The sequence below is a fragment of the Nerophis ophidion genome, linkage group LG09, assembly GCF_033978795.1.
Source record: "Nerophis ophidion isolate RoL-2023_Sa linkage group LG09, RoL_Noph_v1.0, whole genome shotgun sequence".
NCBI lineage: Eukaryota > Metazoa > Chordata > Actinopteri > Syngnathiformes > Syngnathidae > Nerophis > Nerophis ophidion.
In genome coordinates, this window is record NC_084619.1 from 65,479,583 (window position 1) to 65,495,010 (window position 15,428).

At 40.8% G+C, this 15,428-nt stretch overlaps 1 protein-coding gene across 1 annotated transcript in view; it reads right to left on the reverse strand.

Moving 5' to 3' along the window:
- Positions 1-15,428, reverse strand: part of sorcs3b (sortilin related VPS10 domain containing receptor 3b) — a 227,568-nt gene that overhangs the window by 19,561 nt on the left and 192,579 nt on the right. The window contains exons 21-24 of the mRNA XM_061911586.1: positions 12,173-12,296; positions 11,863-11,975; positions 7,623-7,757; positions 4,202-4,301 (exon numbers count right to left, since the gene is read on the reverse strand). Coding sequence (XP_061767570.1) covers positions 4,202-4,301; positions 7,623-7,757; positions 11,863-11,975; positions 12,173-12,296 — 472 coding nt within the window. The remainder of the gene's footprint in view (positions 1-4,201; positions 4,302-7,622; positions 7,758-11,862; positions 11,976-12,172; positions 12,297-15,428) is intronic.

Here is a 15,428-nt window from a genome sequence, read left to right on the forward strand (position 1 = left end):
CTTGGGCATGGATTGTTTTCCCGAGGTGCAAAGCGAGTGGAGTGGACTTTGGGGTTTGTTTTTCCAGAAGGCAAAGGAAAGTTGGCACGGGCAAGAAGTGAATGTAAGTACATATTTTATTTTCTAACTACAAGAAAAGAATAAACAAAAAGCGCTGACAAGGAGGTACAAACCTTTGGCTATGAAACAAAACTATGAACATAAAACAAAACACTTGCACAAATGGCATGAATAACAAAAACTTACTTTGAACAAGAAAGTAACCTGGATCATCGGCATAGAAGGTGATAGATGGTGTGAAGGAGGTGGTAGACGGTGACTAAATTGCAACTGTGGCTTAAATAATACTGTGGTGATTAGTGAAAACAGGTGTGAGACATGAAGACAGGTGAAAACTAATAGGTAGTCGTGGCGACAAAACAAACCAGGAAGTGCAAAAACAGGAACTGTGGCCAAAAAACAAACAGAACATGACTAAAACAAAACATGATCACTTAGACATGACAGATATTCAGTAATACTTTTCTTTGTTAATCAAAATAAAAAGCCTTGTTCAAAAGAAAATGCAGCCCTGTTTGGCAACACATGCACCCGGGCTCACAGCTTTTTATAACGATCAAGACAACAGAGCACTTTGTGGAACATAAGTATATAAAAATACTTACGTTGCTTCAGTTGTCTTTTTTTGGCGTGTTAACACGGGGGACCTCGGTCCTGTTAGTTTTCAGAATTTTCTTTACAATATTGCATGAATATTTTGTTCAAAATAGCAACAGAAATGTCTCTCTGCTACTGTTTATGTTGTCTTTTGATTTCCTCTGCTGCCGGTTCAGGTAGCAATTGAATTAATTACGCCCCGTTAGCTGCTGTAGTAAATAATACAATTCTGTACAACAGGAGTGTCCACTGAGGGCCGCACACTGAAAAATCAAAGCATATTTTTTTATTTTAAAAACCAATACAATATATTTATAAAAAAATATACATTTAGGCCTCCTTATGATCCCTGGGACCCCAAATGGTTTTGGTCCAAAAAAATATTACAAATGTGTCATTATTCAGTATTATTATTTTTATTATTATTTAAGTTTTAAATATCTAGATAAACATTCGGATTTTTTTTTTTTTGAAAAATACACAAAATATGCAATATTTTCACCCAATAACTTTTTTAGGTGGAAAATTTGAGATTATTTAATAATTGGAGCCTTAGCGTTGGATTTTGATTCATTATTATTTTTTGAGCAATGCCCACTTCTGAGGTCCTCTCCAAGGTTTCTCATAGTCAGCATTGTCACTGTCGTCCCACTGGATGTGAATTCTCCCTGCCCGCTGGGTGTGAGTTTTCCTTACCCTTTTGTGGGTTCTTCCGAGCATGTCGTAGTCGTAATGGTCTGTACAGTCCTTCGAGACATTTGTGATTTAGGGCTATATAAATAAACATCGATTGATTGATTGATAGCTGTCGTCGGTAAAGTGTGCGGAACAAACGAGGGACTTTCGCATCTTTTGGCCGCTGTTGCAACTTGAATCCGTCTCTGTTAGTATTGTTACACCCTCCGACAACACACCGACGAGGCATGATGTCTCCAAGGTACGGGAAAACAGTCGAAAAAACAGAAAATGACAGAGCCGATTTGCGTGTAATAAGATTGAGAAAATGTCGGATTGCTTCACGTTGTTACGTCACGGGTGAAAGGAGCGTTTCAATCGACAAATTCACCCTTTTAGAGTTCGGAAATCGGTTAAAAATACATATGGTCTTTTTTCTGCAACATCAAGGTATATATTGACGCTTACATAGGTCCGGTGATAATGTTCCCCGTTAATGTGATGTAATTGAAGCCTCGAATAGGTCAATAATTCAAAATGCCATTGATTTTGATTCATTATTATTTTTAAAAGAAAGAAACAGCCTGCATGGCAGCTTTGTGTTATTAAAGCATTGCAACAATTTCTTGTTACATTTCACCTGTTTGCGCTTTTATACCAGTTTTTTTGTTTTTTTCAATTGTATTTTCCAAATGTGCCGTGGGGCCGTTAAAGAATGACCTGCGGGCCCCAGGGCCGCACTTTGGACACCCCTGCTGTACAGGTTTCAGTTGCAAAATATCAAACCTGAGACTATGTGACCGTTACAGAGCCTATTTGAGGATCAGCCGCCCCGCCCCTCATGGTACTAAAGACAACATTCAGAAGGTCCACAGGCTCTCCCTGGAGTCCCCCATACCCAAGTTTATTTTGCAGCGTCATGCGTCGGAAATGCTGAGATGCAATATTCAAAGTTTGTCGCCCGCTCCCTCTCTCTTCTCCTTCAGGAAGGAGACTATGTATGAAGACCGTGTGACCTTTGGCGGATCATCTTAAAAGGCGACGGCAGACCTTTGTGCTACGACACAAATGAAGACAGATCCATCGCGGGATGAAAAGGGTAAAGCCACGTAAAGGCCTGTTGACACGTGCCTTTTTTTTTTTTTTTAGCGACATATGCTAATGATGCGGTGACCGTGAGGACTTACTTTGTCATTAGATCAATAAACTTGAGGGGGGTTTACAGTGATGTACAGTATAAGAGGAGGGCAATCGTGTCACTGTCAAAGATGTTGTCCAGTGTATTTCCTTGATTTAAAACCTCTTCTCACTCCTGCACTTACCAAAGGCATGCAGTAAAAATTTGAGTGTGGTGTAAGGATACCATCATGAAAAGCACATTTAATAAAAAAAAACACGTTTTTATGGTCTTACCTTTACTTATAAACGAAGTCCATGCCGGCTCCTTCCGATCAAAAGCATCGGTAACTTGTTTAAAGAAGTCTTCCTTATCTTTCTTCAGTTTTAAAAGAGTCTCGGTCTCGATGGAGATCTTCCTTTATTACCTCCTCCAGCACATATCACGTCACTCATTTCACTTCTTCTGCAGCCGAGTAGTCGCAAGAAGGATCACTGGCGCCCTCTACCACCAGGAGGCGGGAGTCATTCAATGACTCATATTTGACACACGCAGCTACGGTATTGTGACGGTCTCCAGTGTTAATTTTGACAGCAAAATTTGATTTTGTTTTAGTCATAGTCTTTTGACTAAAATGTAATTTAGTTTTAGTCATAATTTAGTTATTTCAATTGTTTTAGTTTTAGTCTAGTTTTCATAAGATTATTGTAGACGAAAACTACAGTAGATTTAGTCGACTAAAGGGTAATATGTAAACTTTCCATTCAATTTCCAAAACAGCGGAAAAATCACCGATACAAGTCGTATTTTGGTGAAAATCATGTCTCAAATTTAGTATTTCACGAGTAAGCCGTGTCATAAACGGGATAACGTCGAGTGAGTTGTATGTTGAGGAAAATGCTTACCTGTGTGTGGATTTCGGGGTGATTGGACTGTAAATGTCACTTCAAGTTTGTAATCCTCGCGCTGCATTTCTTACACGGCGTCTTGTTATCTTTGAGGTCAAATATAAAATTTCCCCATATGTCCTCTCTCCTCTTGTCTTCTGCATCGCATTCCCGGGTCAGTCTCAAACGCAAACTACGTTTACGTAACTTCCTTACCACGTCACTCTGATTGGTTCTCTTCCCAACTCCTCCCGCCTCTTCCTAACGAAATGAGTTCCGATTGGATCTCGTCCCTGGCAGACATTTTCGTCTCGTTTTTATTCGTTGACGAGCATGTCGATACACCTCGTCATCGTCTTAGTCCACGTAAATTATTTTTTATTTAGTGATTGTCTCGTTTTAGTCAGAAAAAAAAATTGACGAAAATTTTTCGTCAACAAAATTAACACCGACGGTCTCAAGCCGTCGTCTTGCGGGTTCCCAGGACCACCAAGGAAGGACATGGCTTGAGCAGTTTGACTTTGTTTGTTTTTCAATAAAACCTCAGTCCAGGTCGCTCTTTCGCTCCTCCTCTCTGCTCGCTCGCCATCTCCTCACCGCCTGTCTGTCGGACCGTCGGCTCAACAGGTATATTAATAAAACATAGCTTAAATCCTACTGAATAGCTCTTAATCTTCTTCCCTTTATGCGATTTCAAATTATCGGTATTGAAATCAGCCTCCTCCTTTTGAAAATGATGACAGGCGAAGTGTCACTCGTGACATAACGAGTTTGACCCGGCGGTAATTCAAGGCAGGCCCATACTATATGCCCGGCGGCAATTCAAGGAAATACGGTATTTCTGTGTCGTCTTGAACAAACCTACCTAGTGTTTGCTGAGTGAGGTACACTGTGATGCTGGTGTTTGCCTTCAACTCAAACTGGACCAGGTCTTGGTTCAGTATGTTGACAAAAACATCTGAAATCTGTTAGGGATACGAACAAAAAGACAGCTATGAATGAACAATGGCTGTGTTTACAGTATCCAAGCAAGCATTGGATATGACAGCCTCTTTTTTACCCACAGGAACTTAGAAAGTTCCCTGAGCTTTTAATCAACCCCACCACATTCCCATTTTAATTTTCCTTAAAGGGGAACATTATCACAATTTCAGAAGGGTTAAAACCACTAAAAATCAGTTCCCAGTGGCTTATTTTATTTTTCAAAGTTTTTTTTCAAAATTTTACCCATCATGCTTGATTTTCGCTATCTTTAAATCCATCGTCCATTTTCCTGTAACGTCATGTAGTGATGCCAACATGGCGGATAGCACAGCAAGATATAGCGACATTAGCTCAGATTCAGACTCGGATTTCAGTAGCTTCAGCGATTCAACAGATTACGCATGTATTGAAACGGATGGTTGGAGTATGGAGGCAGATAGCGAAAACGAAATTGAAGAAGAAACTGAAGCTATTCGGCGATCGCCTTCTAACCCACGATTGAGTGTTGCAGGGTATCCATACATCTCCGTGCCATGTCTGTCGTAGCATCGCCGGTAAAATGTGCAGGTGCAACTTAAATCCGCCGATTGGTAAGTGTATGTTTGGCATTAAATGTGGGTGGAAGGAAAGGCTGGATGCAAATATAGCTCCAAATGTACATACAGCTAGCCTAAATAGCATGTTAGCATCGATTAGCTGGCAGTCATGCCGCGACCAAATATGTCTGATTAGCACATAAGTCAATAACATCAACAAAACTCACCTTTGTGATTTCGTTGACTTTATCGTTGGAAATGCATCTGCTTTGAGTGCCGCAGTGTATCCATACATCCCTGTCGTAGCATCGTGGGTAAAATGTGCAGGTGCAACTTAAATCCGTCGATTGGTAAGTGTATGTTTGGCATTAAATGTGGGTGGAAGGAAAGGCTGGATGCAAATATAGCTCCAAATGTACATACAGCTAGCCTAAATAGCATGTTAGCATCGATTAGCTGGCAGTCATGCCGCGACCAAATATGTCTGATTAGCACATAAGTCAATAACATCAACAAAACTCACCTTTGTGATTTCGTTGACTTTATCGTTGGAAATGCATCTGCTTTGAGTGCCGCAGGGTATCCATACATCCCTGTCGTAGCATCGTGGGTTAAATGTGAAGACCAAACGAGGGACTTTCGGATCTTTTGACACTGGTGCAACTTAAATCCGTCGATTGGTATGTGTTTGTTTGGCATGAAATGTGGGTGGAGGGACAGGCTGGATGCAAATATAGCTGCAATATGTATATACAGCTAGCCTAAAAAGCATGTTAGCATCAATTAGCATGCCGTGGTAATCGATGCACACTCCACATAAGTCAACTTGAATCCGTCCCTGATCGTGTTGTTACACCCTCCGATACCACACCGACGAGGCATGATGTCTCCAAGGTACGGAAAACAGTCAAAAGAACGGAAAATAACAGAGCTGATTTGACTCGATGTTTGTAATGTGTTTGAGAAAATGGCGGATTGACTACCTAGGTGACGTCACAACCGAGAGCGAACAATAGAAAGGCGTTTAATTCGCCAAAATTCACCCATTTAGAGTTCGGAAATCGGCTAAAAAACTACATGTTTTTTTTTTCCGCAACATCAAGGTATATATTGACACTTACAAAGGTCTGGTGATAATGTTCCCCTTTAAGGAACTCTCCTGAAGGACTCAATAAAGTACTATCTAGAGCAGGGGTCACCAACCTTTTTGAAACCAAGAACTACTTCTTGGGTACTGATTAATGCGAAAGGCTACCAGTTTGATACACACTTAAATAAATTGCCAGAAATAGCCAATTTGCTCAATTTCCCTTTAATAAATAATTCTAAATACATTAAAAAATGGGTCATTCCGTCGTACATTTTTTTTTCCTTTTACGGAAGTTTTTTTTGTAGAGAATAAATGATGAAAAAAAACTTTTATTGAACGGTTTAAAAGAGGAGAAAACACAAACAAAATGAAAATTAAATTTTGAAACATAGTTTATCTTCAATTTCGACTCTTTAAAATTCAAAATTCAACCGAAAAATATGAAGAGAAAAACTAGCTAATTAGAATCTTTTGGAAAAAATTTAAAAAAGAATTAGTAATTTTTCCTGATTAAGATTAATTTTAGAATTTTGTTGACATGTTTTAAATAGGCTAAAATCTAATCTGCACTTTGTTAGAATATATAACAAATTGGACCAAGCTATATTTCTAACAAAGACAAATCATTATTTCTTCTAGATTTTCCAGAACAAAAACATTTAAAAGAAATTCTAAAGACTTTGAAATGACATTTGAATTTGATTCTACAAATTTTCTAGATTTAACAGAATAATTTATTTGAATTTTAATCATAAGTTTGAGAAAATATTTCACAAATATTCTTTGTCGAAAAAACAGAAGCTAAAATGAAGAATTGAATTAAAGTGTAATTATTATTCTTTACAATAAATAAAATACATTTACTTGAACATTGATTAAAATTGTCAGGAAAGAAGAGGAAGGAATATAAAAGGTAAAAAGGTATACGTGTTCAAAAATCCTAAAATCATTTTTAAGGTGGTATTTTTTCTCTAAAATTGTCTTTCTGAAAGTTATAAGAAGCAAAGTAAAAAATAAATGAATTTATTTAAACAAGTGAAGACCAAGTCTTTAAAATATTTTCTGGGATTTTCAAATTCTATTTGAGTTTTGTCTCTCTTAGAAACAAAAGTGTTGAGCAAAGCGAGACCAGCTTGCTAGTAAATAAATACAATTTAAAAAATTGAGGCGGCTCACTGGTAAGTGCTGCTATTTGAGCTATTTTTAGAACAGGCCAACGGGCGACTCATCTGGTCCTTCCGGGCGACCTGGTGCCCGCGGTGACCCCTGATCTAGAGGAAGGCAGTACACAAGTGAATCAAGGGTAAATCACATCAAACATTCAATTGTTAGTTAGGTACATGTTGTAATGATAATTGTTTTGTTTTCCAAGAGCCGAGTGAGCTTCATGCTAATGCTAATCGGTCAACAAGCAGACACTAAAGCTAAATAAACCGGGTGTGTTTGTGTTGATTGAAAAGAATGTTTTGGAAATACAATTCCTGGGATTTTGGCTGAAAAATGGCTTATATAGTAATTTTCAGTCATTTATTCACTTTAACTTCCAATTTGTCTGTCCTTGTGCCTTCAGGTGTACCCAACCAACACCAAGCTGGCACCGTAGCGTCACAAATAGCAATATGAGACATTGATTGATCAAATGGATCTCAATAGATTGGGCAGGGATACAAACGCACCTTTTGGAGTTCCTCCTCCGTGTGTCTCTTGTGCTCGTGTGGCGTGGGCGCATCAGGTAGGATGAAGAGCTCCGCTGTGGTGGGAAGTCCCGGGTACAAAGAAACCAGTAGCTGATTGGCAGGAACACCAGAAATCTAATGACAAAAATATCCATTAATGTTGAATGAAATTTGGATTTTTACCCAGCTTGGGTTCCAAGCGTGCTGAGCTCATACATAATGATTGATGGAAACATTACATGATGCATGGCTGCAATATGTCAGCAATAAACACCTGCTCATATTAGTCTAAACCTGGGGCCGGCAACCCAAAACGTTGAAGGAGCCATATTGGACCGAACTTACAAAAAACCAATCTGTCTGGAGCCGCAAAACTTGGCGCGCTCTACTTTCCACATTTTTCATTTGATTCAAACTGTTCCAGTTTCAAATTGTGTTCAGCCTATTCAGGAATTGCGGGCTTTCCATCTTCAAATACCAAAATTTCCCACTTTTCCCAGAATTCCCAGTTTTCCGGGACATTTTCCCCATTCAAAATGAATTGGCCGTTTCTCAAACTTCCACCATTTCCACATTTTTCAATTGATTCAAACCGTTCCAATTTCAAACTGTTCAGCCTATTCAGGAATTGCGGACTTTCCATCTTCAAATACCAAAATTTCCCACTTTTCCCCAAATTTCCGGTTTTCCAGGACATTTTTTCCGTTCAAAATAAATTGGTCGTTTATCAAACTTCCACCATTTACACATTTTTCAATTGATTCAAACCCTTCCAACTTCAAACTGTTCAGCCTATTCAGGATTTGCGGGCTTTCCATTTTCAAATACCAAAATTTCCCACTTTTCCCAGAATTCCGGGACATTTTTCCCATTCAAAATGAATTGGCCGTTCCTCAAACATCCACCATTTCCACATTTTTCAATTGATTCAAACCCTTCCAACTTCAAACTGTTCAGCCTATTCAGGAATTGCGGGGTTTCCATCGTCAAATACCAACATTTCCCACTTTTCCCAGAATTCCCAGTTTTCCAGGACATTTTTCCCATTCAAAATGAATTGGCCGTTTCTCAAACTTCCACCATTTCCACATTTTTCAATTTATTCAAACCGTTCCAATTTCAAATTGTTCAGCCTATTCAGGAATTGTGGGCTTTCCATCTTCAAATACCAAAATTTCCCACTTTTCCCAGAATTCCCAGTTTTCCGGGACATTTTTCTCATTCAAAATGAATTGGCCGTTTCTCAAACTTCCACCATTTCCACATTTTTCAATTGATTCAAACCGTTCCAATTTCAAACTGTTCAGCCTATTCAGGAATTGCGAGCTTTCCATCGTCAAATACCAAAATTTCCCACTTTTCCCAGAATTCCGGGACATTTTTCCCATTCAAAATGAATTGGCCGTTCCTCAAACATCCACCATTTCCACATTTTTCAATTGATTCAAACCGTTCCAACTTCACACTGTTCAGACAATTCAGGAATTGCGGACTTTCCATCTTCAAATACCAAAATTTCCCACTTTTCCCCAAATTTCCGGTTTTCCAGGACATTTTTTCCGTTCAAAATAAATTGGTCGTTTATCAAACTTCCACCATTTACACATTTTTCAATTGATTCAAACCCTTCCAACTTCAAACTGTTCAGCCTATTCAGGATTTGCGGGCTTTCCATTTTCAAATACCAAAATTTCCCACTTTTCCCAGAATTCCGGGACATTTTTCCCATTCAAAATGAATTGGCCGTTCCTCAAACATCCACCATTTCCACATTTTTCAATTGATTCAAACCCTTCCAACTTCAAACTGTTCAGCCTATTCAGGAATTGCGGGGTTTCCATCGTCAAATACTAACATTTCCTACTTTTCCCAGAATTCCCAGTTTTCCAGGACATTTTTCCCATTCCAAATGAATTGGCCGTTTCTCAAACTTCCACCATTTCCACATTTTTCAATTTATTCAAACCGTTCCAATTTCAAACTGTTCAGCCTATTCATGAATTGTGGGCTTTCCATCTTCAAATACCAAAATTTCCCACTTTTCCCAGAATTCCCAGTTTTCAGGGACTTTTTTTCCGTTCAAAATGAATTGGCCGTTTCTCAAACTTCCACCATTTCCACATTTTTCAATTGATTCAAACGGTTCCAACTTCAAACCGTTCAGCCTATTCAGGAATCGCGGGCTTTCCGTCTTCAAATACCAAAATTTCCCACTTTTCCCAGAATTCCCAGTTTTCCGGGACATTTTTCTCATTCAAAATGAATTAGCCGTTTCTCAAACTTCCACCATTTCCACATTTTTCAATTGATTCAAACCGTTCCAATTTCAAAATGTTCAGCCTATTCAGGAATTGCGAGCTTTCCATCGTCAAATACCAAAATTTCCCACTTTTCCCAGAATTCCGGGACATTTTTCCCATTCAAAATGAATTGGCCGTTTCTCAAACTTCCACCATTTCTACATTTTTCAATTGATTCAAACCGTTCCAACTTCAAATCGTTCAGCCTATTCAGGAATTGCGGGCTCTCCATCGTCAAATACCACATTTTCATACTTTTCCCGGAATTCCCAGTTTTCCGGGACATTTTTCCCATTCAAAATGAATTGGCCGTTTCTCAAACTTCCACCATTTCCACATTTTTCAATTGATTAAAACCCTTCCAACTTCAAACCGTTCAGCCTATTCAGGAATCGCGGGCTTTCCATCTTCAAATACCAAAATTTCCCACTTTTCTCAGAATTCCCAGTTTTCCGGGACTTTTTTTTCCCCATTCAAAATGAATTGGCCGTTTTTCAAACTTCCACCATTTCCACATTAAGAGTGTCACAACATTGCTGTTTACGGCAGACAAACTGCTTTACTGTAGACAAAAACGTGACTGCTGTTGTTGTGTGTTGTTACCGCGCTGGGAGGACGTTAATTAAACTGCCTAATAATAAAACCACATAAGAAACCAAGAACTCGCCCTCGATCATTCTACAGCAGGGGTAGGGAACCTATGGCTCTCGAGCCAGATGTGGCTCTTTTGATGACTGCATCTGGCTCTCAAGAAAAATCTTAGCTGACATTGCTCAACACGATAAGTAATGAATAATTTATCCAACGCCCTTGACGCAAATCCCTGGGCAGTGTTTGAAGAGCTGCACCCCGCCACCGTAGCCCCCACTCCCTCCCCTATGTTGCAAGTCTGGAGTTGTATGTTGTGATACGTATATATGCTTTGCTCTATAGTTTTTTTCCCATAGCTGTTCTGTGAACCTAACACTGCTTGTTTGTCTAATCAAATCAATCAGTCATTAAGAAAGTTTTGTTGTTCTTGGACAATAACAATACCTACCTACCTAATTACGTCGGTAATTACAGTGTCAAAATATCCGTTTTCTACTACACCTGTTCAAGAAGTTGCATTCATGGTAAGAAGTATTTTATTTATTATTGGTTAGCTTCAGCTACAATCGGGCGGAAGGCGGGGTACACCCTGGACAAGTCGCCACCTCATCTGAGATAGGCGCCAGCGCCCCCCGCGACCCCGTAAGGGACAAGCGGTAGAAAATGGATGGATGGATGGATGGTTAGCTTCAGAATAACAATGTTAATCAAAAATAATAAGAGACCTACAATAGTCTAAAAACGTCGGTCTTACTAAAAAAAATGCAGGCATTTAGTTTTTTTCAGTGTTAAAAAACTATTCTATGGCTCTCACGGAAATACATTTTAAAATATTTGGCTTTAATGGCTCTCTCAGACAGAAAGGTTCCCGACCCCTTTTCTACAGTTAGAACGTCATTGGGCAGACGCGCTGTTTATATTGTGGGAAAGCGGACGTGAAAACAGGCTGGCCTCATTTAGGTCCGCATGGAGCTGGAGGGGGCGTGGCTTCTGGCTAAGCCTGAATTCCGAGAGATTTTCGGGAGGAAATTTGTCCCGGGAGGTTTTCGGGAGAGGCGCTGAATTTCGGGAGTCACCCGGAAAATCCGGGAGGGTTGGCAAGTATGTCCAGGTCCAACTGAAGTGTTAAAACGCGGCTCGGTTTTTGCGGTTTCAAAATAGAGCATTGACTGTCCACTCTGACGGTCATTAAAAAGTAGTCTATATCCGCACAACATAAAGCGACAAAAAAAAAAGATCTCCGTCACGGCCCATAAAACACCGCGACTGCTCTACCGGCAGAGGTATAAAACCGTAATGACCCAGAGAGCCGCCGGCGGTCCACGTGCCGCAGCGGGGATTTGACGTACCTGTGACAGAGCCGTCTGCACCACGCGGCCTATGTCCTCCCGCCACTCTGGGATGTCAGGATTGTGCTCGTCAAGCGCCGGCGAGAATGACAACAGCAGCGACCTGAAGAACTCTGGCAAAGAAAAACAAGTATTCCACATGAGTACTGCTTCCAGTTTTCATTTTACATTCATCTGATGCATTTTTTTCCCCCCCAAAGTTGGAGTTAATTGGAGTCAAGATTTGGCGTGGGCTTGCTTTGACATTTCATGCGACTAGCAGAGACGGCATGTTGCATATTCATGTTAGCAATTAAAGTGACGCACTAACCTTTCACTGTTAGGACTCTGGAGTCCTGCATCACCGTGCTCCCAGAAGCCACCTGGGCGGTGACCTTGTTTGTTCCCTCCTTCTGGAACGTGTAGGAGATACTCGCCTCCAGTGTGATGATCGGCTGCATTTGAAAGGAAGACAGACAATATTGCAAATTAGTGCTACCAGATGAATATCTTAAAGACCTTCTGAAATGATATGTTCTTATTCTATGTGTCATACTTGATCATTTCGCCATATTGCCATATTTTTGCTGATAGGATTTAGTAGAGAACATCGACGATAAAGTTCTCAACTTTTGGTCGCTGATAAAAAAAGCCTTGCCTGTACCGGAAGTAGCAGACGATGTATGCGTGACATCACGGGTTGTGGAGCTCCTCACATCTGAACATTGTTTACAATAATGGCCACTGTCAACTAGAGCGATTCGGACCAAGAAAGCAACGATTTCCCCATTAATTTAAGCGAGAATGAAAAATTTGTGGATGAGGATAGTGAGAGTGAAGGACTAGAATTTTTTTTTTAAAAACATTTAAAAAAGAGAGGGCAGTGGGAGCGATTCAGATGTTATTAGACACATTTACTAGGATAATTCTGGAAAATCCCTTATCTGCTTATTGTGTTACTAGTGTTTTAGTGAGATTGTATAGTTCTACCTGAAAGTCGGAGGGGTGTGGCCACGGGTGTGATGATCGCCAGTGTCTCTGAGGGAAGCCACGTTTCTCGACGAGGCGAAGCAAAGGCAGCCGTTGGGGCCGGGCTGAGCTTTTTTTCCCCCTCCTCCACGGTGGAAGCATCCCACGTTCGGGGGCGGCCGGTCGGAAGAGGCAAGAGAGTCTGCAGCTGCCTATTTGATGGGTCCAGGAGGAACGACGCAAGCTCCTCTCATGTCTACGGTAAGAGCCGACTTATTACCACAATTTTCTCACCAAAACTTGCCGGTTGACCTGTGGTAGAGAACCATATTCGCTTGGCTGCTCTGTTTCATAGTAAAGCTTCACCTTCGGGAATGTAAACAAGGAAACACCGGCTGTGTTTGTGTTGCTGAAGGCAGCTGCAATACACCGCTTCCCACCTACATCTTTCTTCTTTGATGTCTCCATTATTAATTAAACAAATTGCAAAAGATTCAGCAACAGAGAGTTCCAGAATACTGTGTGATTATGCGATTAAAGCAGACGACTTATAGCTGAGATCAGGCCGGAAGAAAATGTCTGCTAATGTCCCCATTAATTTAAGCAAGGATGAAAGATTTGTGGATGAGGATATTGAGAGTGAAGGACTAGAAAAAAGAAATAAAGACAGGGCAGTAGGAGTGATTCAGATGTTATTAGACACATTTACTAAGATAATTCTGGAAAATCCCTTATCAATCAATCAATCAATCAATTTTTACTTATATAGCCCTAAATCACTAGTGTCTCAAAGGGCTGCACAAACCACAACACAAACCACTACGACATCCTCGGTAGGCCCACATAAGGGCAAGGAAAAATCACACCCAAGTGGGACGTCGGTGACAATGATGACTATGAGAACCTTGGAGAGGACGAAAGCAATGGATGTCGAGCGGGTCTAACATGATACTGTGCAAGTTCAATCCATAATGGATCCAACACAGCCGCGAGAATCCAGTCCAAAGCGGATCCAACACAGCAGCTTATTGTGTTACTCGTGTTTTAGTGAGATTGTATGGTCGTACCTGAAAGTCGGAGGGGTGTGGCCGCGGGTGTGGTGACCGCCGGTGTCTCTGAGGGAAGCCACGTTTCTCAACGAGGCTCAGCCCCTCCTCGATGGTGGAAGCATCCCATGTTCGGGGGCGGCCGGTCGGAGGAGGCAAGCGACTCGCAGCTGCCTCTTTGACAGGTGCACGAGAAACGACGCAAGCTCCGCTCATGTCCACGGTAAGAGCTGACTTATTAGCACCATTTTTTTTCACCGAAACCTGCCGGTCAACATGTGGCAGAGAACCATATTGACCGCTCTGTTCCATAGTAAAGCTTCACCTTTGTAAACAAAGAAACACCGGCTGTGTTTGTGTTTCTACAGCCGGCCGCAATAATAATAATAATAATGGATTAGATTTATATCGCGCTTTTCTATTGTTAGATACTCAAAGCGCTCACAGAGAAGTGGGAACCCATCATTCATTCACACCTGGTGGTGGTAAGCTACATCCGTAGCCACAGCTACCCTGGGGTAGACTGACAGAAGCATGGCTGCCAGTTTGCGTCTACATCCTCTCCGACCACCACCAATCATTCATTCATCATTCATTCACCAGTGTGAGCGGCACTGGGGGCAAGGGTGAAGTGTCCTGCCCAAGGACACAACGGCAGTGATTTGGTTGTCAATAGGTGGGAGGCGAACCTGAAACCCTCAGGTTTCTGGCACTGCCGCTCCACACACTACGCCATGCCGCCCCCTAATACGCCGTTTTCCACCTACATCTTTCTTCTTTGACGTCTCCATTATTAATTGAACAAATTGCCAAAGATTCAGCAACAGAGATGTCCAGAATACTGTGGAATTATGCGATTAAAGCAGACGACTTATAGCCGTGATCGGTGCTGGAAGAAAATGTCCGCTACAATCCGTCACGTCACGCGCACGCGTCATCATACTGCGATATTTTCAACAGGATACTTCGCAGGAAATTTAAAATTGCAATTTAGTAAACTAACCCAGCCGTATTGGCATGTGTTGCAATGTTAATATTTCATCATTGATATATAAACTATCAGACTGCGTGGTCGGTAGTAGTGGCTTTCAGTAGGCCTTTAAGTGCTTAAAGGGGAACTGAACGATTTAGCACCTTAAATGTTATTGGTGTGAAAGTCATTAAATTCCACTTACAGTTGTGGTCAAAAGTTTACAAACCCCGTTTCCATGAGTTGGGGAATTGTGTTAGCTGTAAATATAAACAGAATACAATGATTTGCAAATCCTTTTCAACCCATATTCAGTTGAATAAGCTACAAAGACAACATATTTGATGTTCAAACTCATAAACTTAATTTTTTTTTGCAAATAATAATTAACTTTGAATTTCATGGCTGCAACACGTGCCAAAGTAGTTGGAAAAGGGCATGTTCACCACTGTGTTACATCACCTTTTCTCTTAACAACACTCAATAAATGTTTGGGAACTGAGGAAACTAATTGTTGAAGATTATGTTTACAATCATGGCCACCAGCAGTTAGAGCGATTCGGATCGAGAAAGCGACAATTTCCCCATTAATTTAAGCGAGG